Below are 26,002 nucleotides of genomic sequence, written 5' to 3' on the forward strand. Positions count from 1 at the left end.
AGATGCCATAACCAACAACATTGATCTACAAAGGGGTATACCAATGGATACCTAAACCCAAAGCATAAATGAGCTCAATGTGAGGGGAAAAAAATCCTCTTCGTGCCATCGCACTTGAAAGAACCTAACGCATTTTTCTAGCATTGATGTTTTTGTTTCCTGATTTTCAGGTCATTTTTGCTCTTAGCATGGCAGCTATGGGAGTCTCCCAATCTGGAACCTAACGCATTATTATTTTTATTAAATAATAATAAAAAAATATCTAAACATAATCTTTCAATAACAAGTCTCTTGGTCCTACCCAAAGTAAGACCAAGATAGGGACACTTTGAGATCAATATTTTATTCACAAATTCAAAATTAGATAATATCAAAAATTGTTTGGCCAAGTTCAATTTCATCAAAACTAGATTTATGCAAGAGTTGAAGAATCATCTGATCACTTGTTTAAAGTGTCTGAATCATTTGGCACTCAAATCAACCAACTAAAAAATATATGAAAAATCATATCACAACTCACAACTAAAAATCGAAAAAGTTTGGAAACATCTGTACAGTCAGTTGTTCATCTAGTGAAAGGATAAACATCTACATCGGACCACTCTCAACCTCAACATCAACGACTAGGTGTAATCCTGTCAAATTCAAACAATAGAGGGTTAGTGACGACGAGTAAACCTGTATGATGTAAACCAGTTCAGGAACTTAAGTTACAACAGGTCCTAAACAGGTTTATAAATTAAAAAAAACAAATAAAATAAATCCATAACTCACCAAGAATCATCTGTCGACGGCGCCTTGAGGCGGTGATTGGCAGCCCTTCCTCCGGAGGGGTGGTGACCAGTCTTGAAGTGCTTTCCTCCGGAGGGGAGGTGGGGGTGGTGGCTTGCCTTAGAACCCCTCCTCCATCAGTGAGCTCCTCAGCTTCTGAAATCTGTCAAAAAATAGTAGCAATCGTGTTAAAAAGCTGAATATAGTACAGCAAAAAGACCTGAAGGAATTTTACAACCAATTTCATGAGAGAACTTATTCCGACCATTTTACCTCAATGGTAATTAATTACCCTTGGCTCCCGACATTGAATTTTTTTTTACAGCATCCGACATAGAAAGATTTGATTAAAGGGTAGGAGTATCTATGAGAGCGAGCATGATCTAATATGTATGATATGGTGTTAGAAAGCGTGACAGCCACCACAGAAGAGATACATAGTATATCTAATCTATAGACAGGATCTGAGTCAGTGGGCTTTGTACTCGTTTGTTGGTGCTCCTCTGCTCTGCCGTTACGTTACTCTACACAAAAACAGAGACGCACATGCTTCTAATCTAAACACCCAACCAACTCAGTTCAATTCAATTCAATAAACCCTAATAGTAGCAATCTCTTGTCCTACGTGGTTGGGTGGAAAATTATTGTTGGAGGAAGTGGCAAAAGATCCTGTGATTCAGAAAATGGTGGCAGAGGTTCAAGGTCAGCAGGGGGTAAAACCAGGGTATGAAGTAAAGCAAGGTATCTTATTCTATCATGGAAGGCTGGTCATCTCCCCAACCTCACCTTCTATTCCGTTATTGCTGGAGGAATTTCATAGTACTCCTACAGGAGGCCATTCTGGTTTTTTAAGAACTTATAGGAGGTTGGCTGAGAATATTTATTGGTCAGGGATGCAGAAGAGGATCAGAGACTTTGTCAGGGCTTGTGACATTTGTCAAAGACAAAAGTATGCAGCAACTACTCCTGGGGGACTCCTACAACCTTTGCCTATTCCCAATGCTGTATGGGAAGATCTGTCATTAGATTTCATCACTGGTCTACCAAAATCCAAAGGGTTTGATGCAGTTTTGGTAGTGGTGGACAGATTGTCCAAATATGGCCATTTTATCTTATTGAAACACCCCTATAATACCAAGTCTATTGCAGAGGTATTCATAAAAGAAATTGTGAGGCTACATGGGATTCCAAATTCAATCATAAGTGACAGGGACCCTATCTTTATCAGCCACTTTTGGAAAGAGTTGTTCAAACTACAAGGTACTAAGCTGAAAATGAGTACAGCTTATCACCCTGAATCTGATGGACAAACTGAAGTCCTTAATAGATGCTTAGAGAGTTACCTACGATGCTTTGCTTCTGAACAACCAAAGTCTCTAGTTTCTATTTATTTATTTTGTGTTATTGGCTCTGCTCTATCAATTGGTCCGACCCACCGGATACGACAGAGAGCCAGTGACAACAAGCCAGTGATATACATTAGTGTCTACTGGTATGGCTGCAATGATGATGTCGATTCCAGAAGCTCTATACTATGTGTTTTGCAAGCAAAGGAGTTTCCTAGACAAAGAATTTGATTTCATCTGCAAGCAATGTAGGGAATTCAAATACATTACCAGTTCCGCCTGTGTAGAGACAGGGATAACAGCGGCCTCTTCCAAGTTGCACATTGTGGACAGCAAATCTGCTAGGGTATGAATCTCTAAGTCGTCATCAAAATCGTCACAACTCTAAATAATCAAAGAAAAACATTACAAGCTGTCAATAACATAGTTCCAGAAAAATAAATGGAAGAAAAAATAGAAACAAAATTACCATTGGTGTGGATGAAGAAGAGGTAGTAGGTGAAACCTGAAAACCAATGACCGTGAGTAACAAACACAAACCAACCAGATTTTGATGAAGTTAAAGTACTCATTTTTAATTGATTTTACCGTATCAGTTGAAGACGATGTTGGGGAAAGAATCAGACTTGGTATCTGATCGGAGACAACAGCAAGGTGTGTATGAGTAGAAGTGGAGCGATCAGAGCAAGGCTTTGAAACAACATGAGTGAAAAAACCTCAATAACCGAAACCCTAAATAAGAACAAATATAAACCCTAACAACAAAAAGAAAACGGTAGTTACCATTGGAGAGGAATTGGTATTCAAGCTTCTATCCATGAAGCCACGGTAAGAAGGAGATCGTATCGTCGGTCTTTTCTCCGCCCTTTCTTCATCTTCTTCGAGGACGACATTGCACTTTCGCTTCATGATGTTGTTGTTTGTTGTTTCTCTCGGTTCTTGTTGATTCTTGGGAGAGAAAGTTCAATTCAAAACAAACAACAACAAACGGCTTTCGTTTCTCTCTACTTTATAAATGTGGTTGTTTCGACTGAGAGTGTAAAGTGACGTGGCAACTTCTCTTTCAACTTCAAGCTAATACTTTTTTTTTTTTTTGACAAAACTTCAAGCTAATACTTAAAATGTTTAATTTTTAAGTAAAAAATGTTTTTTTTTTTTTTTGGGTACAAAATACTTAAAATGTTAATATTATTATTAAAAAAAAAATACTTACACAGCAGATCAAAATTAATTTCTATTATTTTGACTCAAATTGGTATCCTTTTCTATTTAAAATATATTTTTATCCATCAAATCTTTGCACTAGTAATATTACAAGTCTCCATCTATTGCGAGTTCAATATCATTTGTCCCCTAAAAAAACTACTAATATTTCATAAAATTATTTTACCATTTTAATTTTCTAAGAGTAAAATAATTTATTGTGTTTTGCAACCTACTAACTAATAATAGCATCACTATATTGTGTTTTGCAACCTGCTAAACCTTTTAATAAAAAAATCGTATTTGTTTAATTACTTTTAATTTTAGTCCATGCTAAAACAAAGTTTGTTTAATTATCCTTAAACTCTTAAATTTTTGAACGATTTTTTTTGAGACAAGTTTATAACACTATGAAAGGTTCAATTACTAAAATTTAGAATTTTTTAACATGAAACGAATTAAATATGAATTTTTGAAAACGATAAAAGTTAAAGATAAAAGTAATAAAATCTGGACATATAAATCAAATTTTGCGATAATTTTTTGTGGAGGAACTTTTAGTAATGTTCTTAACACGTCTACAAAAAATTGTTAAAAAACTTAAGAGTTTAAGCATAAATTAAACAAATTTGAATTGAGCAGGGACTAATACTTAATGCATAGTATTTTTGTAAGGACTAAAACAACTATTAAAATTAAGTAAGGGACTAAACTTAAAATGACTCGATTTTATAGGGACTAAAAACATATTTAACCCAACAAAAAAAAGTCAGATGTGGCATCCACGTGTGCTTCACCATTTACGCAATTCAAATCTTTTCCGCTGATGAAGTAATAGTGACCTGATTTGTCCAATAAAAAATTATTCTCAAGTTTGTACCAAAAATAAAAAATTCTTAAGTCAACATATCAATGGATTGGCGTAGTTTTTCTGCCGCATTTATATTCTCAAATTACCGCATTCAGATATAGCAACAGCTTTACATAATCCTAAAGTCTTTAATTGTTATAGGATAGGATATGTGGTGTAAATGCCATTTTGAAATTATCTATTAATCTGCTAATACAACACTGTTCGAATTGAGGGAGTGCTATACATTAATTTAGGTATATTAGAAATTTATAAAACAATGTTTATTTACTTAGACATGAACAAATTTTATTGAATCATAAGATCAAGTATCAAGCGACTTGATAAATACAACTGCAAGAGCTACTTTTGTCCCCCCTTGATATCTTGAAAACAACACCTTCAAATACTATTTATTGATTGATACATAATAAAAATATAAACAGGATTTAAAACATATCGCTTAAACTTTTTTCCCCATTGCCATGCGTCACGGCTGCTGCAACAAACTTTCTCCCCAGCAAAATATATATTTCTTGTCCAAGATACAATGATCACATTCTGCTGAAATTGAATCTGTCTGGTGGGGACCAAAGGTCACTGCCTCCATAGTTAAAACCAGGTTGAGAACCATTGCCTGGAGGTAGTGTCTCGACTTCATCTTCCAACCAATATGTCTTGAGAATATTAACAGCCTTCTCATAAATTTCACTGTTGTCGTGACTCTGCAAGTTTTCAATCTTTTCCAAACCCTCGTTATCATCTATCGTCTGAGCATACAAGTTGACATCTCCGGTACCAAAGTTTTTCTCAGCTTCTCCAACCTTCAGAAAATTCTCAAGACCTTCTAAACAGACAGCGACAATTCTTGAATCAGGGCAAACAAGTAAATCACACAGAGGCTTAATGCAACCCTGGCTCACCAAGTACCTAGTAATAATAACAACATTTGGTAAGTTAATACATAAATTCTCAATGTTGCCAGCATGAAGCAGGACAAGAAAATAACAATTAAAAATGACCTACATACTTGATTTGCTCGTGGGTGCCGCCAGATGTAGCATTAGAGAGTGCCCATGCAGCTTCCTTTTGGATGTCAAACTCGGCGTTTTGAAGAAGATCGACCAGGGGAGCAATCAGACCAGCTTCAATAACAGCCTGCATCATACATAAATAAAAGGTAAAGTTCACTGCACTTCATTAACCATGATATTTAACATCATTTGAGTATAAAAAAGATGGGATTTATTTGCTTACCTGTATCTGCTCGCTGTTACCAGCTGTAATGTTTGATACAGTCCTGCAAGCTTCTTGCTTAATTCTTTTGCTGTGATCATGGCTCAACAGGCTTAAAAGGTATTGGAGTGAACCATGATTGATAACAACCTGACAAAAAGAGCACCACCAAATCAGGTAATTCTCACAGGTGACATATGAGATGACATGATAATTATACAAGGGGTGAGAAGAGACTAGATTGATGGTAACAAATAGCAGTGAATCACCAGCAATGGCTAGCAAGTATGACTAAACTTTCAGTAGTGCTATATCTCCCGAATCATTATTTCCCGAAATCATCCCGACAGCAATTTAACCAATAAAAACCCATGCTTTTCCACAATACAAGGAGGTTAATAGTATAGTGGGAAGTTTCATCAAAATATGGCACAATACACGGAACCTCTTTTAATAATACAACAGGAAATAATTGTTAAAAAAAGGAACAAAAACAATACAAAAGCGTAACACGTAATCACCATGCAATTCGGGACACTCTCGTGAAGTATTATGTCGCGAGATATAGCATTTTTCCTAAACTTTATCCATAAGATAAAATTCCCTAACCCCCTCAAAAAACAAAATTGATTCCTAGGCTAATATTTCTAAAGATTGCCAATCAATTTTCAACAACGGCATACTTACTTGAAAAACTCACCTATGAATAATTTCAGGTTATAATATTTAATTAAAATTTTAATTTGATATCCAAAATAACTAACACAAGAGGAATTCAGTACTTTACCCAATAGCAGTTAAATTGAATTTGGAATAAGCAACTTATTATTACCTGAGTCTGCATATCGTCTCCAGTTACAATATTTCCCACCGTGCGAAGTGCAGGAAGCAGCACAGAAGGAGATGGGTGCCTTCAAAAAGATGCAGATACAATTAGAGCCAAAATAATCAAGAATTGCAAAAGAATATGGTTTTGAGCAGGGATAGAAGAATAGGTACTTACAGAAGGAGCTGCACAAGTCTGCCACATACACCTGCCTCGATCACCGCTTGGATTTTGTCAAATGGGCCAGCAGAAAGCGAGAAGAGTGCCCAGCATGCATCTCTGAGGACTTCAGCATCATCATTGGATAAAAGCAAACGCTGGAGAGCTGGAAGCGCTGGCCTCACCTGTCCATAAAAATCTAGTATTAATACACATGTAAAAGTGTTCTTGCAGGTTCAGTTTTAATTTAACAAAAATAACAACTACCTGCTCAAATGAGGGTCGTGGCATGCCCCTGAAAAAGTTGGACAGGGTCCACGTGGCATTTCTGAGCATCGAAAGATTATCTGCTTGCTCATTCAAGTGGGATAACAGAGGGATCAGGGCACCATGACTGAGAACGAGATCACGGCAACTAGGGGAATCAGCGGCAATGTTTCCCAATGCCGACACAGCCTACAATACAATTTCAGAGTTTTAGTGTTCAGCAACAAGAAAAATAAAATAAAAAAAATAAAAAATCCTTTTCTACTGCTACTACATATTAGTATAATAAATATACCTGGTTTCGAACAGCATCATTAGGTGAACTAAGTAGGTTGACAAGCATTGGTACAGCCCCAAGATCAATTAGCAACTTAGTGTTCTCAGAAGTTCCAGCTGCTATGTTTGTGAGTGCCAAAGCAGCGTAATGCTAAACAAACAAAGTCACACAAAAAAACCAATCAAAACAACAAAATTTCAACTACACCAAACTAGAGATAAAATAGACAAGTTTCAAACAAACCTGGTGCTGAGGAAAATCGTCCTTAACTAGAAATTGAAGAAAACGAGGAAGAGCACCAGATTGAACAAGTTCCTCCTCAATCGAAGGACTGGGTCCTACACAACACAACAAACATCAATCAAAATTTTAACACTTCCGAAAGAAAGCAACATAATGATGCATTAAAAACATGAAACAAAAACAAGAGTTACCATTCGAATCCGAATCATCAAGCTTCTGAAAATCAACCATTGTAGGAAGAGCTGTAACAGTTACCATTCGAATCAAGCTTCTGAAAATCAACAGTTACTTTTACGATATGCGAATCCGGATGGAATTTACGATTTACGATCGATGGAATAGAATAGAGAGTGAGATTTGATCGAGAAAGAGAGAATTAATGTTTGGATGAAGTTGAAATACATGTCTTCTAGAGTTTTCAGTTACTTATATTACTCAATCTATTAGATGGACTGACCCACCCAACATGTTAAAGCCCGACAGATCCAACTTGCTCAATGAATTTTGTTCTTCTAATTTCACAAATTGCTCTTCAACACTCTAAAGATACCAAAATAACCCCAATACAAAAGATTTGTTTTTATTTTATTTATTTATTTTTTTTGAAGAAAAAAGATTTGTTTTTATTTTAATCGCAGGTAAAATATAATTGAGATTAATTTAATTTGGTATTTGAATTTAAAATAACAAATACCTATATGCTTTGTCTATCCTCAACTTATTTATTTGATTCATTCTTGCAATATGGTTCAAAACAATGGTCTTTGATGATGATCATGATAAAGATAAAAAAATTGGGAGCAAAAGATTTTTTTTTTCACATGGTCCAATTTACTTGATTATTATAAATTTTATGGGGCATTTTGCACATAAATGCACAACTTCAAAGGGGTATTTGCACATAACGTAAAAAAAAAAATTGGGAAATAAAATCATAAAAATACCACAATTTTTTTTCCTGAGAATATTAAAAATCAAAACATAAATGTATGTATGATTTTTAGTTATAAAGTATCAGTTGTCTCAAGTGGGTAGTTCAGTTGGTCGGTCTGGTAAGTTGAGTATCACTTAATAAGCAAGGATTCGAATCCTGAAAACTAACGTAACATCTAACTTACTAGTAATATTAATAGGAGTTTCGCATAATGCATTCTTTTCTATGTTTTCAAAACCCTTGTCTTTTGTAACTTTGCTCTTGAATTCACGTGCTTGAATTCTAACCCCTTTTCCCATAGAAGTGAGTGAGAGTTTAAGGGAGTCAAGATCTTTTCTACTAAAAAAAAATAATGCACTTTTCCCTCTTTGTTATGTAGTGGAACATGTGTATTAGACACTTAAACGCTTGCCGTTCACTTGACGTTAAATCTGTATCACTGTTCAATCAACATCGTAAGGTTCAAATTTGCTATTTGGTTTCTACAACCAATTCTCGAGTCCAAACCAACTCAAGTGATCCGCTCTGAAGTCAATATCATCGAGCCTTTTTAAGTGAAGGATTGGGCCCATGCCCAATCGAAAACAAAAAGAGTAATACTTTTCACACCCTATGGCCTCCTCGCGCGCCCTATGCAAATTACCAACAAGCCCTCCGGATTATATATTCCGGAATATCTATGAAAATTATGGATTATATAATCCGGACAATTGCGACGTATAAAAGCAACTTCACCCCCCATTTTTACAGTTTTACATTTTCACTTCCCCATTCTCTCTCTCTCTCTCTCTCTACATTATCCCAAATTCCGAACACCACAAATCTTGTCCAAATTTGGAGTTTTCTTACTCAAAAGCACCACATTTCAACCTTTGTCAAACATCATGGAAGGTAAGTTCGATTTCTGTACACATGCAAGTTCAATTAGTTCGTTTTTTTTTTTGAATTCTGTCGAATGCAATCCGGATTTTGTTTTCCGGAATAGGTTGTTGCGCTTCCGGAATTCGAAATTCGGACAAACCCAGAATGTTGTTTTGCTTCTGTTTTGTGCTGTTTGATTGTGCTGTTTGATTGTGATGTTTGATTACCCTAATTTGAATGTTACAGAAGGTTCAACATCGAATACTCAGCGCGTAAGGGAGGCAGGGCATGCTTCCCATAGGAGAGCGCGTAGGCAACAGATGGAGGCTAAAGGTGTTGCTCCTCCGAGGCGTTTGGGTGCTAGAGGACGCCGTGCTGATGTCGAGCCTGATGTCGAGCAGCAGCCGGAGCAGCAAGAGGACATGGAGCAGGAGATGCCTGATGTGGAGTTGCAGCGTATGGAGGAGCAGGAGCTTGAGGAGGAGCTGCAGTGTATGAACGAGGAGATGGAAGATGTCGAGCCACAACAAAGGCGAAAGAAAAAGGAGAAGGTGGTGGACCCTGAGCCACTAGATGACTATTCCGGTGGCCCACACCAGACTGACCTGCTGTGGAGGTACCATGTGCACGTGGCCAGGAAGGCGGCTGATGGCGTGGTATGTATTGTTTATATCTGAAGCTCAGTTTATATCTGAAACTGCTTGGTTATGTACTGTTTATATCTGACTGGTTTATTTATTGTTAAATATGTTTGTGAAGCCATGATTTTAAACTCGCTTTATTAATTTTAAATATTTGCAGTGGCGTGGAAAATTCAAATGCATCAACAACGGAAAGAAGATAGAGGCGATGCATGATGATGACAGCAGACCTATCATGGCTGCACGGTGGTGGGAGAGCATATTGTGTCGCACAGGCCTTGGTTGGCTCCAGGATACGAGCTACACGATTATTGATCATGGGCTGATTTGTGCGTTCGTGGAGAGGTGGCACGAAGAGACTTCCAGCTTCCACCTTCCGTTTGGGGAGATGACAGTCACACTTGATGATGTGGCCTCTTTGCTTCATATCCCCATTGACGGCATGCTGAGGGTGGCAGGGGTGGTGGCAGAGGTGGTGGCAGGGGTGGTGGCAGGGATGGTGACAGAGGTGGCGGTGGTACGGGTGTAGTTATTAGGGACTGGTTTTGTTTTATGTAATTTTAATGTTTGAATATTTTGGATAATTATGTTATGTACCATTTGGATAATTATGTTTTATTAAAGTTTAAAAATTATATTGTGTTGTTAATTTTAATGTTATAGTTTGCTCTGTTGGTTTGCATATGGTCAAAGGCCAAAAAAATTGACTGAATCAGCTCTAAAACAGAGGCTCGGGCAAAACAGGTGGTTTATGCCTCTGTACTGATACAGTCCGGATTATATAATCCGGACATGTTAAGCGCATTCCGGATTATATAATCCGGAACTGTCGTTCACCACCCCCTTTTGTTGACTTTCAACGGGGTAATTTACATGTTTCAGATTATGTTTTCCGGAATATCTCTAACTGTTTCGGAATATATAATCCGAACCAATATATTTATGATTGGTATCATCAACCATCAGGGTGAATGGAGTGCCAAAATACACGAATGAATCCGGATTATATTTTCCGGAATCAGTTCGAATTATATAATCCGGACTAAGGGTATTTTGGGGAAAAAAAATAAGGCGCACTAGGAAAGGCATAGGGTGGGAAAAGTAACCCCCAAACAAAAATTACTCATCAACACTCTCACACTTTGATCTCAAACATTTCAAACCGACCATTTTACCTCAATGGTAATTAATTATCGTTGGCTCCCGACATTGAATTTTTTTTTTACAGTATCCGACATAGAAATATTTGATTAAAGGGTATCTATGAGAGCGAGTATGATCTAATATGTATGATATGGTGTTAGAAAGCGTGACAGCCACCACAGAAGAGATACATCTATATCTAATCTATAGACAAGATCTGAGTCAGTGGGCTTTGTACTCGTTTGTTTGGTGCTCCTCTGCTCTGCCGTTACGTTACTCTACACAAAAACAGAGACGCACATGTTTCAAAACACCCACCCAACACAGAAAAATAAATTCAATTCAATAAACCCTTCTCTCATTTATTAATCCTTCCCTTTTCTTCTGAATCTCTCATCTCTTCCTCTTTCCACCACGCGCTTTCTCTTGGATTCGATCTTCATCCTACACAGACATTACTCAGATCCGTACAATTCCAAAGATTTCAACTTTGACGAAATGGGTGGTCTGTCTTGTTAGTTGCTTAGATTAATCTACTACTGCTTCTGTCTCAGAATCACAAACATGGCCAAAATGATGAGCAAAACTCTTTTCCTAACTTATTTCTACTTATTTATCTACATCTTGCTTTCTTCTGGTGTTATTCTCTACAACAAGGTAGCTAATTCTACTACTATTTTTACCCTCCAATGTGCTATTCTTTAATTAACTCTTCTTGTTCATCTTAATTAATGCAGTGGGTTTTATCTCCAAAGTACTTTAATTTTCCACTTCCCATCACACTTACCATGATTCATATGGGGTTTTCTGGAGCTGTTGCTTTTTTTCTTGTCCGGGTTTTTAAGGTATGTATGTATGTATCTCATTTTGGGGTTTATTATGCTCAATTTCATTCAATGTTGACATGCCACATGCCCAACTCTTTGTTTCTTTGTTTGTTTTGGATAACATTAACATACTAGTCTGATGTTGATTTGATTCTATGCTAAGTTTGTTTGTGTATTAACTGTTGTTGATGTAACAATTACTGTCCTCTTTATGGATTCTAGATTGCATCTTATGTAGCACCAAACACATTGACACGACAACAACATAGACAGAAGATTACATTCAATTAATTCATTTTTTAAAATTCTTTCTTATCAATGTCAATGTGTCTGGTGTCCGTGTTAGTGCTTTAGAGTTTGCTTGCATATCCTTTACCAATCTGAAGGGAAACCCTCTACCTTATATTTATGGTCAAGTCTATGGTGCACAAGGAAGATAAGTCTTGCACCGTGCACAAGGTTGTTTCCACTATTGGATCAATAAATTCCACTATTGAATTAAAAAAAAAAAAAAAAGGATTAGATTTATTGATCCACTGGTAGAAAATAGACTTTTGCATGGTGCAAGAGTAATTTGTTTGTGCATGTAAATCCTATATTTATTTGTGTACATACATACATATCTGTGTTTCACTTTCATTAGGATATTGTACTTGAACTTTTATTGCCTACCATCCTTGCTTGATCAAATTTTTATTGTCTGATTTGCAGGTTGTATCTCCTGTCAAAATGACATTTGAAATGTGAGTCTGCATGCCAATGATTTTATGTCTTCCTGTGCTTTGTAATCCTTTGACTAACTTATTTCTAAACGTGTTCTTTCTGTCACAGATATGCAACTTGTGTGATACCAATAAGTGCATTCTTTGCATCAAGTCTCTGGTAAGCACTACACCTCGGAAAACTTTAGTTTTCTGATTTCATACAAACATAATCCACAGATTCTTTATAAACGAAGATATCCCTCATTTTAACGTTTCCTATTTGTCTGATTCAACAAGTGCGTGTGCAATAAAGTTACGCATAGGCTCAAAACTATCATTACTATGTTTGTTATTTAATAATTAGCTCAGTTAAGTTCGGTTTATTCAACATGTTTGTGCTAGGTTGAACTTGAATATAGTACGAGGCAGCTTTAGATTGGTTGTGGAAGGTTTTCATGTAATCCCATTTAAGGATAAATTTGATACTTCCAGTTTCTTATGAACTGAATACACATTAGGCTGGATCTGTTGCTCCTGCATTGACTACTTAAACTATTGCGATGTTATACTAGGCATGAAGTTCTTTGTTCTCGGTAGATAATCCTCTGTTAAAGAATTTGGTATACTTAAGATCATCGTTTAGTATCTAGGTTTACTTTGAAATCTCTTTCCAAACGGTCATTATCAGACCCCTTAGAATAGATTATTGCTTGTCTTGAGTTATTATATATATGTAGTATGATTAGCCTAAACTAGGTTTTACCTTTTGTCGCTATGTACATATATTTTGAATTTGTTCACTTTTAAATCTGTTCAAACCGTAGATGGTGTAGCTCAGTGGTATGGGTTGGGAACTTGGGAGGCTGAAGGAGTATTATGTAGGAGGTCTAGGTTTGATCTCTGTTGCTATTAAATTCCCCTCCGACTAACAACTTACCAACCGCTAACATTTGCCTATTAAAAATGTTAAAAGTATGATATTTCTAAGAAATTATAATTATAATTTACCTGTAATAGCTTACATGTATAATTCATAGATTATCCTGATTGCATGCACTTTAGTTTCTTTCTTCTATACATGCTCTATTCAGATGCTTACGCCTCATTTAGTATCAGTACTTTTGAAGATACAATCATATTTATATAAGCAATATGCTTTTTTTGTTGCTACAGGTTCGGTAACACGGCTTATTTGCATATCTCTGTGGCTTTTATCCAGATGCTTAAAGCTCTGAGTATGTATTAACAAACTTCACATGTTTCTCTTACTTTTGATGATGATTCCTTAATTTAAAATACTTGTGTTGTTGTTTCAGTGCCAGTTGCAACATTCCTTGTGGCTGTTTTATGCGGCATTGACAAAGCAAGGTGTGATGTGTTCCTCAACATGCTGCTTGTTAGTGTTGGAGTCGTCGTTTCCTCCTACGGGGAAATTCATTTTAATATAGTTGGTACACTTTACCAGGTCACAGGCATCTTTGCAGAGGCTTTTCGACTTGTCTTAACACAAGTCCTTTTACAGAAGAAGGGCTTAAGTTTAAATCCCATTACAAGCTTATATTACATAGCTCCATGCAGGTATTTTGTGTTGATGCTTCCAGCTAGTTTTCTCTAAAAGTTTGTAAAAATAGTCAATTGAGTCTGTAGTGTACAACTGTCATATTAACCCATGGCAGCCTTATGCATTTATCTTTGAGGTTTAGTTAAGTATAGTAATACTGATTTTTGGCCAATGTACCTTGACAACATGATGCATTTATCTTCTACTTCGTTTTATGCAGTTTTGTGTTTCTCTTTGTGCCTTGGTACCTTCTGGAAAAGCCCATGATGGAAGTTTCACAGATTCAGTTCAATTTTTGGATCTTTTTTTCAAATGCTCTGTGTGCTCTAGCCTTGAATTTTTCCATTTTCTTAGTAATTGGTAGAACTGGTGCTGTAACCATCCGAGTTGCCGGTGTGCTTAAAGACTGGATATTAATAGCCCTTTCAACAGTTATATTTCCAGAGTCTACAATAACTGGACTGAATATAATTGGCTATGGTATTGGTAAGTTTTGTTTTTAATGTGGTGTTTTTAATCTCCCACCCATGCCATCCTCTTACATATCTGACCTGCAGCACTATGTGGAGTTGTGATGTACAATTACATAAAGGTCAGGGATGTCCGAGCCTCTCAATTAACTGCTGAAAGTATTCCTGATCGAATAACAAAGGTATCTTCTTGACATGTTTACTAATGGTATCTACTATCTATGAATATATCCTTTTAAAGGTATCTTCCTGCCATGTTTATTAATTCAAAATGTATCTCCTTCTGAATCAATACAAACTTGTTATAAATGGTATCAAGATTAAGAAATGAAGTGGTAGATAGATAAGATAAGACTGATCGAAACTGTCCTAACCACTTGTTTATCATCTGACATGCAGGACTGGAAATTTGAGAAGAAATCATCTGATATTTATGTGCCGGATAACGTTGATAATGATGAAGGAAGCAGTGGCGGCAATGGTTCTGCCTCTGATATGAATATTGATGAAGAAGCGCCACTAATTTCTTCATCACGGTTATCTCATATTGGACGTACGCAACTAACCAGCCATGCAACAGGAAAATGATAATCCAAATACAGGATGTAGTTTATGTCTTCCCCTTTTTGAAAGAGAACAAAGAAATAGGAAGTTGAGTCAAATGCACCATATTCCTCTCATTCGTTTTAGGTAGTATGTATGATTTGGTTTTATAATGAAATTACGCTTGCTTGCGCTTTGTAATTACATTCCTGGGTTTTAAGACCGAATTCTCTAGGTAAATCTTATAATGGTGATTTTAAAATTATTTACCAACCAAATGTAGTTGTGATATGCTTTCCTAAAGATTTTAAAACCACTCACTAGATGTCAATGTAGTATGATCTCATTTTGATATGATTGCCCACTCTTGCTTGCTAATATCTCAGTCAATTGAAAAATATTTGTTGTAAAAAGATGCGAGATCACCATATTCTGAATATATTATATCTAGTGAAATGATATCCAACTTCAATTGTATTGTATATAAAAATCTTTCCTCAAGTTTAAACTTTATGTTGAGAATCTTCAACCTGTATTAGACCAAACACACTATGCCAAGACAACAACAGAATAATTACCAAACAAATATGACTTTTATTTTAATTGAATTTAGAAACTGGATTGATTTGTTTAGCAGTGAATAAATCATTAATAATAGGTTATGTAACTAAATAAAACATATAACGTGCAGATTTTAGGACACGCGTATAATATGAACTAATTTGAACAGGATCAGCAACAAACACCACCTCCCCATCAAGGACTTGATGGTCTCGGTAAAGAATATCAATGGGCAGAGTTTTTTTTTAGATTCAATACGAACAACTGCAAACTCAACTTTAAATAAATGTATAATTTACAAAACCGATTCAACAAATAGTTTCAAAATGTATGCATATATATACTACACATCAAAAAATAGGGGAGGGGAACGAATCTCCTCTGAATTAGACACATTTACACCACAAATTTCAAGTACAAGTAGAGTATTACTTTCTCTCTAGCCCTAAATATTTGGATTGTTACATTAAGAGACGTGGCACTCGAGGCAAAGCAGAAGACATTCGTCTGATTTACATAGAATCACAAACAGTATATGCAAGAACTCTTGAAAAAAGAAAGAATTAACTGGAAAGATCAAAATGATGCCTCCAGAAAGCAATCCTCTAATATTCGATCGATAAGAACAAGAACCAAGTTGGCAGGACTAGAATTGTAGAAAGCTCTTGTCAATGTAAGAATTAATCAAAAAGTTCTCCAGTCCGTACGTACAAAAGCCTCCTTGAGGGAACTGGAGGCGCCAATCCTGGAATATCCCTAATATCTTTGTTGTTGGGATTCACAATCTGCAAAAATACATTATCGGTTAAAAAATATAAGCTTATTGTCAGCATTGTACACACAAATATTAATCGTGCACATAAGAACATCTGTTGTGCACATAAACATGCAATAGGCAATCACTATTCACTAGCACGGATCACCATGAAATCCAAGTTCTCGCACCTTTTCTCAAGTAGAATAATGTGTTGCCAAAGTTATTTAAAATAGTTGATAAAAATGCTTCTTTCAAATAAAATTATTAGAGCAAATTGGTTTAGTTTTCAAAAGAGAATATATCAACAAATTAGGCAAATTCATAGATGAAAATATGAAATGAATATCATACCTTCACAACAATAATGGCAATCACACCACAGACGATAAGAAACAGAAAAAGCATGATGCACTTGTCTGTAGCAACCTGATAACAGGGGTAAGGACAACTTAGTTCCATGACAGGTTTGGAAGAAATACAGCAGTCCATATAAACAAGGAAATTAGAGCAACCTGTCTACCAATCTCCTTAACAAGTTGGGAGGCCTTCTTTATTGAAAACTGAATTGAATCAAGCTCATTAACAATACGGCCCATTTGTTCAGTCTGCATGATTTAAAAAGAGAATTAGATGTCATATTAGTTATCACCTAGACTCTTTCCTTCTTATAGCATACTCAATTCAAATCAAACTTACTTGGCCCTTCAAGGTAGAAGCAGTTTGGGTGCCAACTTCAATTGTTTGATGTACAACCTACATTTTGACAGGGTTAAAATAAGATAAATGGTGTGGGCGCAATGAAGGTATAAGTTTGATGTGACTCACCTGCTTAGATCTCTCAATAGCCTGGTCAGTCTCATCCATTGTCTTCATCCCAGCATTGACGAGTTCTTGATTTGACATTTCTGTAGGATAAGAAAGATGAGCATTATAGCTAAGATAAATATGTTATTCACTACACGTAAAACCACACAAAAATAGCCTAGGCCCCAGACCCCAAAAAGGATGCACGGAAAAGATGAAAGCCTGAAGTATGCTATTGCAAATATTAACACTAAAACACAATGCACATATTCTACAACAGAAATATAGTGGAAAAGAAATCAACTTCAATGTATATTGCAAAGTGATGATGTCAACTACAAATTCCATTGGCTTGAGAAAATGTATTTGCAGCGAGTACATTTTCATCCCAAAATAAATAACATGAGAAAATCATCACTCAAGACACAACACCCTCTTCTTCCTCAAGAAGCAAACATCAAACTCGTGCAAGAAAATCTTCACTTGACGAAATCCTTATTCACAAAGGCCTCTTAGATTTGAAATTCAAAACAGGTCAAAATACAATGACAGATACACTCTTTTTTATAACTCTTTTAAGGATTTGCTTAGCGTGAAACCCACACAAAAGCCTCTTAGATTTTGTTTGGGTTTCACGCTAAGCAAATCATTAAAGGAGTTGCAAAAAGGAGTGCAATATGTCATTGTATTTGACCCGTTTTGAATTTTAAATCTAAGAGGCCTTTGAGAATAAGAATTTCGTCCTTCAGAGTGAATATTCTTGTACACGAATTTGATGTTTGCTCCTTTGAGGAAGAAGAGGCTGTTGTTTCTTGAGTGATGATTTTCTCATGTTGTTTTGGATTTTTGGGGTGAAGAAGTGAGTACATTTTCATCCCAAAATCCCACGGTGGGCGCCAAATGTACTTGCAGTGAATGCAATATCAAAACTTGGGTTTAGTATCTGATTAGGTCATGGCTTGGGAATGATCCCAAGGGTGCTATTATAGCCCTTTTGGGCATTCTTCCACGCGACTCACTCCCTAAGTTACCTATCAGAGCGTAAAACGCGTATATCCCCCTATATCCGAATATTCTGGCCGAATATTTGGCCTCAAGGTTCGGGATTGATGGTTTGGGGGGATAAGAAAAGGGGGGCGCCCCATTCTGTCATGGGGGTGCCCTTGCTTAGGGCTAACGGGCCCTTATATGAATATTTGGCGGTCCAAACATGTTACCTGATGCCAATTGAACATTTCCTTCGGCTGTAGATTCACTTGCTCCAGCTCCCATGTCAAAAAGTTCAAGTTTTTTATTACCAATCGTATTCATGTACCTGTTTATCATCCAAGTGATAATATCAACCGTCCTTTCAACTAGCCAAAAGAATAAAACTTCTATTTATATATAAGGAGACTAAATTTTGCTTTATTGGTTCTACAAACACTAAGAAAGCATATATCATTTGTTAAAGCTGAACATGCCTCCTACGGAATTGGTCTTTCTCGTCTTATTTGTTTCATAAACTTTAAATAATCAATCAAAAGCTAAACATAGAAATGAATGTACAAAAACAAGCTTACGTTTTTCTCAGTGCCACATATGAGTTTAGCTCCTTGATCTGCAAGAAAAATGAATGTTATAAGCATAAGAGTTTGTTTTTTAAATGCATGCACATGCAATATATATATATATATATATATATAACAAACACAATGGACCATCCTCGTATTCTCAAACTTTTTTCTGACCATATGGTGATCACTTAATTTGATGGCTTGACAATATACAAATTCTTTATAACTCGTTACACGGAGAAAAAGGATAATTTGAGTGTCAATCCACAATACAAGGAGGATCTTGAACCCTTTCAAAACTTTGACGAGGTAGATACTAGATTTCCAACATGACCAAGAAAAAAAAGGGTTCTGATATTGACCATTGATTGTTTTTCGTCATTAAGTTGCTTGTTCACTTCTTCGGGATTTCCTGCACCTTCATCTTTAATTTCACGATCAAAATCTTTTATCAACCTGATGACATTAATAGAAACATAACGTTCAGATTCCAAGAATGCCATTAACAAATTCCAAAAAGAAATCATGAAATGTATTAAAATTCATAATCTATAAGAAATATCACTTCTTCCGACATTGATGTTTGAAAAAATGCAATCCCGTCTATAAAATGTGTAGTCAACAAACAAAGCACACAACCAGTACGATAACCCAAAAAACAACTATCAAATTTATTTTCCTAAAATATTCTATATAGAGCGGGGTTGCATGTTTCCCACATTATTATTAATCAAATCCTGGAAGGTTGGCATGAGATGTCAATTCCATTATAGAACTTTTGATTATGACATTTAGTAGTGAAAAACTAAAGGCAGCAGGGTCCTGGCAAGATTCGACTCAAACAGGTCAATTATAAACAATCTTACTATACATTTGCAAAAGATGATTTCACAACTGGAACCTGTGACCTAGTCACACAATAACGTCTCTAACCATTGGGCCAAGGCTCCTCTTGTTTATGATATTTAGTGGTAAACAAAGGGTGTTTGTTTGGATTTCATTCAGAAAGACTCAATTGTGATATAGAGATATCAAAATTAAATTCACATTAATGCACGACTTACCTTTTGCAGTCCCTCATCTTCCCGGTGAGTTCCTCCAGCTGAGTACTTTGTCTATTGGAATCTTTAATCTTATCCAGCTTCTGGAAGCCATTTCTGTATGCAAAAAGTGCTTATATTAAAAAAATATATATATTATAATAAAATTAACATAGTACACATTATCCACACTCCAACATGTATCAATAACGACTTAAACAATAGGATCTATAAGAACTTATATGCTTATAAGGATTTTTTGCAACTGAAGAACAGTAAAATTGTTTTAATTAAGAAGTGATAGGACATGGTTGGGTATTATGGGGGGGTGCTTAAGTCCCACATCAAGTAGTATGGGATGCTCGGCGAAACACTCAGGGGATTGTTCCCCATGTACTTGGATACTTATCAATTAGTACTAACGCTGGTTGTCGGTGTTTTGGAGAAGACCACCGACGGAGGGTTTTGACCCACAAGAAAGTAACACAAAGTGTTGGTATAATAGGGACTCGGGCATCCTGTCCTGGGACGCCTAAGTCTCACGTGGAGTGGTATGGGATGCTTGAGGGAGTACGTAAGATGTTTGGTTCTTTCCCCCAAGTACTTTGGTGGTTGCTTATCAAGAAGCTTCTATAATAATGAGTTAGAAACTGATCCAAACTAGTCCTTAATCAAGTAAAAACGTTCTAACAGCCATTAGTCTTAGCTACCTACACTTACAATATGTCAACCTGGTTGTCACTACACAACAAGGCATCATACCATGAACATGTATATCAGTGGCACCAAAATGTTGAACTACATTAACTCTTAAAGCTAAGTAACCAACTTTGTTGATTTATATATCACAAAGCACCTAAACTTTCAACTATAACAACATCAAATCTGAACTTATTTAATAATTGATAGCTTTTAAAAAAAAAAAAAAAAAAACTCAATAATTGACGAAAATTTGATTTGAGAGGGTAATCCTCCAATGTCAACAATAATCACGATCTCTTGCATATAATAATTAATAACATCCCAAAAATTATTTTTTTTGAATTAATTTGTAAAAGCATTGATGAGGATGAATAAAATGAAGACAAAAAAATAGAAATAAAGAAGAGAATGATGAAGATGCATACGCGAGGGCACGGAAGATGTCACGAATTTCACCATGGATCTGTTCGAGCTGAGGGGTCATCTTCAAGTTGGAAGCCATGGATGCGGGAGATTGAGTTTAACCCTCAAAATCCCGGCAAAGAAAAAAATGAATTTTGGAGAGAAACCCTAAGTTGTTGTTGTTGTTGATGAGAGAGGAAGCATTAGTGGATTGTTGTTGTTAATTGAGAAGAAAGGAATTGAAAATGCAGAATGAATGTGTTTGAAAATTGGATTGCGTGATAGTGAGAGAAAGAGAAAGAGAAACAAGAACAACACAACAGAAGAAGACAGCACGACACAAACACAACGGAACGCAGAAGTTGGACATGTGCTGTGGAGAGAGAAAGAGAGATTTCTTGTCACATCTCTATTTTTTATTTATTTTGTCAAGAACTTTTTTATATTTTTTTCCGTAAATAAAATCAATATTACTCCATTTGATTAAGTAAACATGGTTGGTTCGGTTGGTAGAAAAAATGCGTAATATGTAAGATTTCAAACTCTAAAACTTTATTTAATTCTAACTACTATACTATTAATAATTGAAAAAAGTACTTTATTGACAAAAAAAATTGATAACGAAATAAAACTAATCAGTATTAAATTTGTTTTAAATTAAATTTTTGTAAGATTGAGATGATAAGCAAACACCAACTAGTCACAACGGAAGAATGTTTTTTTGTAGACATATAAAACATGTTATTATACTAATACTATTGTTTATTTGTGATTAATTGTTGTTAGAGAATACTACTATTTGAGCACAAAGACTCACAGCCTGATGTTTAAATCCTACAACGGCATGATGTTTTTTATGGTCTTTGTGAAGCTAAATTTTGGTTCTATTTTATTTAGAATTTACGTTTTATGTACACAATTATTTATTTTGTTACGATGATTAGGTATGTTAGATGATGATCTTTATACACACACTAGATTGATGACCTGTGCGCCGCACGGGTCTTATGAGCCGAGAGAGAGAAATGAAGAAGAGTATAGGAGAAGACGGCATGGGTGTTTTTGTAAAACGAAATACAGTTCATTAAGAGTTTTTTTTTTTTGCAAAAGGGTCGAAACACATTTCTCTGCCCACTAAAGACAAAACCACGTGTCAGCAATTTATTAGATCAGACAGTCCGACAGAAAAGGTGAATCGAACTGGAGCACGACCCGTTAATTGATGAACAAATGTTATACATTCATTTTCGTCAACTAAGAGCATATTCGTAAAAAGTGTCTCCTGAGGATGATCCTTGTCTGGTATACACCAAACATGAGCGACACAACCCTAACTTTTAAATTCCTCTTGCCACAAAAACATCAGATAATGGAGTGTAAGTTGCCATATTGGAGCCAAGTTATGGTACGATGATAATTAATTTAGTTAACCAACCCTTATACCACTAACACAATAGCTATATTTATACTTATATAACACTATAATATACCCCTAATGAGTACAAATGCTGAGTTTGGAATTTCCATAAAAAAAAAATGAATGGGAATGGGCGATGCTCATATACCTATTTAACTTTTTTTAGCAACATATACCTATTTAAAAGAAAACAATATGCTTATTTTAACATTGCAATTTCTTAATAATTAAAAGTTGCCTATCTTTATACTGTTATAGCATAAAAGTAACTTACAAATTCATTCCATAATTAAAGACACGTTCTTTTTTGTAATACCTTGCAATTTTTTAGAACTTGAATTTTATACTAAAAATTTAGAACATATGGATTCATAGGTTTTGAGAAAGACATTGAAAAGCATATAAACTTCAAAACTCACTATTAAGTAACAAACTCATTATAAAGTAATCCTTTAATATAAAAGTTATTATCAGGCAAAGCCTATTAGAAAATAATCTCTTAACTTAAAAGCATTGTCAAATATGTTTATTTAATCTGACGATATGAATGTTTTGTTTGGCTAAATATTCTTTTATTCCTTGTTTTTACTTTGGATTGGGATGATTTGCTATAGTGTAGGAAAGTCGTGTTTGCACTTGCAAGTGCAGTCACGTCAAGAATTAAACTCAAATAAGAGAGCTTAAATGAGATGGTTATGGTGAAAAGTTATTGGTAACTTTTGTTTCTGTAATGTGGATGTTAATCAATTACGTTTATTTTTTTTTGCTGTAATGAAATTAAGAAAAAACATGTATATAACTTTGAAATAACCAATGAATCAATTCTTGTAAATATAAACCATTAACAAATAAGAGACATTTCATTGAAATTGGAAGAGAAAAGAACATTGATCATCAAGTGAATACATATCCATCAGTACAAAAGTTTGCTGCATTCATAAACAAAAACTTGCTAGTCCGGATACTCAACATCAAAATAGTTAAAACAAAACTCGACAACATAGTGTCGACACATGCACATACAAATCACAAAAGATCCTAGTTACGATTGACCATAAAATACAAAGTTTCATTATTACCAGCCACTACAACACCTATCCTGATCATCTCTGCACCTTCAGGAATATTGCAGGCCTCGATCACCCATTTCCAACAAAGCCTACACAATATGTTATATTTTCGACATGCAGTTGGATTAACAATCCTGTCCAATTCGAAAGCAGGGTTCAGATCCAACGGTGCTGTCACATGAATAAACAAACATTAATAAATATCAAGCAAACATGTAACCAATATCAAATGGAAAATTAAATCGATTTCTAGCTTCTAAAAGGAATGAAGTGGAAATACCTAATGACTGAGATGTGAAACAATTCAATGTGAATGCATCCAATAGTATATATAGAGTGCAGGCTGCATAGAAAATTTGATTTATGGAAAGTAGATGTGATATTAATCCTTAGGATAAAAATACTACACCTCAAAAGATTTTCTTTACTGCATTTTGTAAGCATCAACAGAAAACAGAAATTCAAGAATGTATACCATCGGGAGTTATATTGTCACCGTGAGCCACCGCAAGCAATCACCGTCGTATAAGCCATCACCACTGCAAGTAGCTACCACGCACAAACCTTCTTCTTTTTTTTTGGGTACAAACTCACAAACCTTCTTATTAAGAGATTAGAGATCTACTAATCTGGGTTTTATAGCAATTTCCTTCCCAAAAAAAGGAGACATAGATAAAACAATCAAGAAGATGAATTGAATTTGTACGCTTTCTTTGAATGAATGATTGAAGGGAGAAATTCTCAGTATGAACGATAGAAGTGAGAAATAAGTATGTGTTTTATTCAATTCTATATGGTATGCATTTATAGTGAGAAGGAGTGTGAATTGATACGTGAAAGTGCTTTGGAAACAACTAAATTTGTGGGGAGTGGGAGTCTGTACTTAACTGCATGGGATATCCCAAAGGTCGTGGTTAATATTAGATGGGAATTTGAATTTTAAAAAATGCAAAAATATTGGAAAGCCTAACAATTAAATCATCCCTTAATTAATGCACACAAATTGGTGGAGCTGCAACAAACTATTAGAGTATAGTGAATAAACCATAGTTAGGTTATATGTTAACTATGGTTAGTTAGTTAGTTAGCTTGGTTAAGAGTTAGTTAGAGTTAGTTACACAACTAAACTCTATATATAGGAACACTCTTGTATCATTTCAATATATCTTTTATCAATCTATTCATTCTCTAATGAGTTCCTTTGAGTATCTCCCTCATGAGTACTCTTATGCTTGCTATCTTGCTTACATCTATGACTTCTCTCCCTATGATTCCATGATTTCTAACATGGTATCAGAGCGATATCCTAGGGAGGAAGACGATGATGATGCTTCCGCTATCGATTCAGCATACGATGAAGAGGAAGATGAAGAATCTGAAGGTGTTCTCACGGTTTCTGCACAACCTATGGAATCTTCAGCTTCTCGCATCCTTTTCGGTAGTTTCGAATCTTCAATTGTTCCGATTTCTACTCCTTCAATCGAACCAAAATTCGATGGATTCTCCATCAAGATTGGTGAGATTTCTTGCGTAATTGTCGATCCTTGCTGCAACATCGTCAAAGAAGACGATTGTGTGTTAGTTGATTCGCAAGAAGATGAGAAATTAGATGTTCTTGAATCTGCCTTGGAGAATCGTTCCTCTGATTTTGTTGTTTCTGAAGCGCCGGAGGTTCTCATCGATACATTACCGGTGAGATCGTGTAGCTCTGTTTACGGCGTCGCCGCTGTGAGGCTTTTCGCCTCGTGGTTGTTCGTCGAGAAGCAGTCTTCGCATCCTGTTTCTGCCATCAACAATCAGGTTCAGTTTTTCCAATTACATGACGAATTCATTGTTGATTTTGATCCTGGTGGAAGCATTTTCTCGCGTTCGTTGTTCTCTGTGTTTCCTGTTCTCCGATACACTTCTTTCCGGTTGCGATGGAAACCATGGGACAGAGGAAAGAAACTGCTATATTCACTGCGTCGCGTTCTTCCTCATTGTGTTTTCAGTTCAGATTATCCTTTCTTCCTTTCTCTCGGGATTAAGCTGAATTTGGAAAGAAACTAAAGGTGAATTCATGACTGAATCAATAACACAGATCAGTTTTGAGATGAAGTCAGTATTGTGATGCAGAATCAAGTTTCAAGATGCGTTTTAGAAAAGTTGTTTTTCTGCAAAATCGCGTTTTTAGATAAGCTAATCTTGTTCAGTTGGGTGTTTTAAGCTGTTTTTGAAAAGCAGAAGAAAAACGCTTTTGGCAAAAGCACTTTTGCAAAAGCTGATTGCAGACTAAGAAGAATGAAGCACAAAGTTGTTTTGATTGAAGAATCGCGTTTTGTATAATCACTTTTTGCAGAAGTTGATTGCAAGCTTTGGGAAGAAAGAAGAAGAAATTGCAAGCTGATCGCGTTTTGCAAAACCGTGTTTCTAAACTCAGATTCTTCCAACATGGATTCCTCACGTGGGCCTTTGCTTCATCAGGTTGTTGGGCTTCAATTTGGGCTTCTTGTGTTTTCATCTCTTTTAAGTCATTTGTTAGTTTTACCCCCAATTTTACTTAGTTACTTCAGTCAGAATAAATTGTAATTTTCATTGTGTTTCAAACTCAAATTGGTGAATTTTCCCATTTTGAGTTTGAGGGGGACTATTAGAGTATAGTGAATAAACCATAGTTAGGTTATATGTTAACTATGGTTAGTTAGTTAGTTAGCTTGGTTAAGAGTTAGTTAGAGTTAGTTACACAACTAAACTCTATATATAGGAACACTCTTGTATCATTTCAATATATCTTTTATCAATCTATTCATTCTCTAATGAGTTCCTTTGAGTATCTCCCTCATGAGTACTCT

At 35.6% G+C, this 26,002-nt stretch overlaps 5 protein-coding genes across 5 annotated transcripts; 2 read left to right on the top strand and 3 right to left on the bottom strand.

Annotated features, from left to right (window-relative positions):
- Positions 1-395: 395 nt before the first annotated feature.
- Positions 396-3,128, bottom strand: LOC146902798 (uncharacterized). The gene is made up of 6 exons (XM_085738885.1): positions 2,901-3,128; positions 2,706-2,807; positions 2,587-2,622; positions 2,388-2,501; positions 775-934; positions 396-635 (listed from the first exon to the last, which is right to left on the bottom strand). The coding sequence occupies exons 1-6, from the start codon at positions 3,024-3,026 to the stop codon at positions 589-591; spliced, it is 585 nt and encodes a 194-aa protein (XP_085595011.1). The 5' UTR covers positions 3,027-3,128; the 3' UTR covers positions 396-588.
- A 1,325-nt stretch (positions 3,129-4,453) lies between these two features.
- LOC146902799 (importin subunit alpha-2-like) lies at positions 4,454-7,578 on the bottom strand. Its single transcript, XM_085739515.1, has 9 exons — positions 7,370-7,578; positions 7,179-7,273; positions 6,954-7,085; positions 6,659-6,847; positions 6,410-6,576; positions 6,239-6,317; positions 5,428-5,556; positions 5,201-5,328; positions 4,454-5,100 (listed from the first exon to the last, which is right to left on the bottom strand). The coding sequence occupies exons 1-9, from the start codon at positions 7,434-7,436 to the stop codon at positions 4,725-4,727; spliced, it is 1,362 nt and encodes a 453-aa protein (XP_085595641.1). The 5' UTR covers positions 7,437-7,578; the 3' UTR covers positions 4,454-4,724.
- A 3,403-nt stretch (positions 7,579-10,981) lies between these two features.
- LOC146902800 (Nucleotide-sugar transporter family protein) lies at positions 10,982-15,140 on the top strand. The gene is made up of 9 exons (XM_085738886.1): positions 10,982-11,414; positions 11,495-11,602; positions 12,296-12,327; positions 12,416-12,466; positions 13,462-13,523; positions 13,605-13,866; positions 14,070-14,335; positions 14,407-14,501; positions 14,719-15,140. Exons 1-9 carry the CDS (start codon positions 11,322-11,324, stop codon positions 14,905-14,907), a joined length of 1,158 nt encoding a protein of 385 aa, XP_085595012.1. The 5' UTR covers positions 10,982-11,321; the 3' UTR covers positions 14,908-15,140.
- Positions 15,141-15,831: 691 nt separating this feature from the next.
- NPSN13 (Putative plant snare 13) lies at positions 15,832-21,061 on the bottom strand. The gene is made up of 10 exons (XM_085738888.1): positions 20,708-21,061; positions 19,605-19,697; positions 18,903-18,996; positions 18,547-18,584; positions 18,202-18,299; positions 17,006-17,085; positions 16,877-16,933; positions 16,693-16,785; positions 16,532-16,606; positions 15,832-16,208 (listed from the first exon to the last, which is right to left on the bottom strand). The coding sequence occupies exons 1-10, from the start codon at positions 20,782-20,784 to the stop codon at positions 16,104-16,106; spliced, it is 810 nt and encodes a 269-aa protein (XP_085595014.1). The 5' UTR covers positions 20,785-21,061; the 3' UTR covers positions 15,832-16,103.
- A 3,397-nt stretch (positions 21,062-24,458) lies between these two features.
- Positions 24,459-25,220, top strand: LOC146902802 (uncharacterized). Its single transcript, XM_085737172.1, has one exon. The coding sequence runs from the start codon at positions 24,459-24,461 to the stop codon at positions 25,218-25,220; it is 762 nt and encodes a 253-aa protein (XP_085593298.1).
- Positions 25,221-26,002: the final 782 nt, after the last annotated feature.

Source organism: Medicago sativa, chromosome 8, assembly GCF_051527215.1.
Source record: "Medicago sativa cultivar Bolivia chromosome 8, Bolivia_mono, whole genome shotgun sequence".
Lineage (NCBI taxonomy): Eukaryota > Viridiplantae > Streptophyta > Magnoliopsida > Fabales > Fabaceae > Medicago > Medicago sativa.

What these genes read in the sequence shown, in the direction of transcription:
- LOC146902802 (XM_085737172.1), top strand. Translation starts at nt 24,459, where the DNA reads ATGGTATCAGAGCGATATCCTAGGGAGGAAGACGATGATGATGCTTCC.
- LOC146902800 (XM_085738886.1), top strand. Translation starts at nt 11,322, where the DNA reads ATGGCCAAAATGATGAGCAAAACTCTTTTCCTAACTTATTTCTACTTA. An exon ending in GTGTTATTCTCTACAACAAG is followed by an intron (nt 11,415 to 11,494) that starts GTAGCTAATTCT and finishes TAATTAATGCAG; the next exon opens with TGGGTTTTATCTCCAAAGTA. An exon ending in CCAGATGCTTAAAGCTCTGA is followed by an intron (nt 13,524 to 13,604) that starts GTATGTATTAAC and finishes TTGTTGTTTCAG; the next exon opens with TGCCAGTTGCAACATTCCTT.
- NPSN13 (XM_085738888.1), bottom strand. Translation starts at nt 20,784, where the DNA reads ATGGCTTCCAACTTGAAGATGACCCCTCAGCTCGAACAGATCCATGGT. An exon ending in AAGATGAGGGACTGCAAAAG is followed by an intron (nt 18,997 to 19,604) that starts GTAAGTCGTGCA and finishes TAATGTCATCAG; the next exon opens with GTTGATAAAAGATTTTGATC. An exon ending in CTATTGAGAGATCTAAGCAG is followed by an intron (nt 16,934 to 17,005) that starts GTGAGTCACATC and finishes GTCAAAATGTAG; the next exon opens with GTTGTACATCAAACAATTGA.
- LOC146902799 (XM_085739515.1), bottom strand. Translation starts at nt 7,436, where the DNA reads ATGGTAACTGTTACAGCTCTTCCTACAATGGTTGATTTTCAGAAGCTT. An exon ending in GAGACGATATGCAGACTCAG is followed by an intron (nt 5,557 to 6,238) that starts GTAATAATAAGT and finishes TCTTTTTGTCAG; the next exon opens with GTTGTTATCAATCATGGTTC. An exon ending in GTAACAGCGAGCAGATACAG is followed by an intron (nt 5,329 to 5,427) that starts GTAAGCAAATAA and finishes TGTATGATGCAG; the next exon opens with GCTGTTATTGAAGCTGGTCT.
- LOC146902798 (XM_085738885.1), bottom strand. Translation starts at nt 3,026, where the DNA reads ATGAAGCGAAAGTGCAATGTCGTCCTCGAAGAAGATGAAGAAAGGGCG. An exon ending in CATCGTCTTCAACTGATACG is followed by an intron (nt 2,623 to 2,705) that starts GTAAAATCAATT and finishes ATTGGTTTTCAG; the next exon opens with GTTTCACCTACTACCTCTTC. An exon ending in CTTCTTCATCCACACCAATG is followed by an intron (nt 2,502 to 2,586) that starts GTAATTTTGTTT and finishes TTGATTATTTAG; the next exon opens with AGTTGTGACGATTTTGATGA.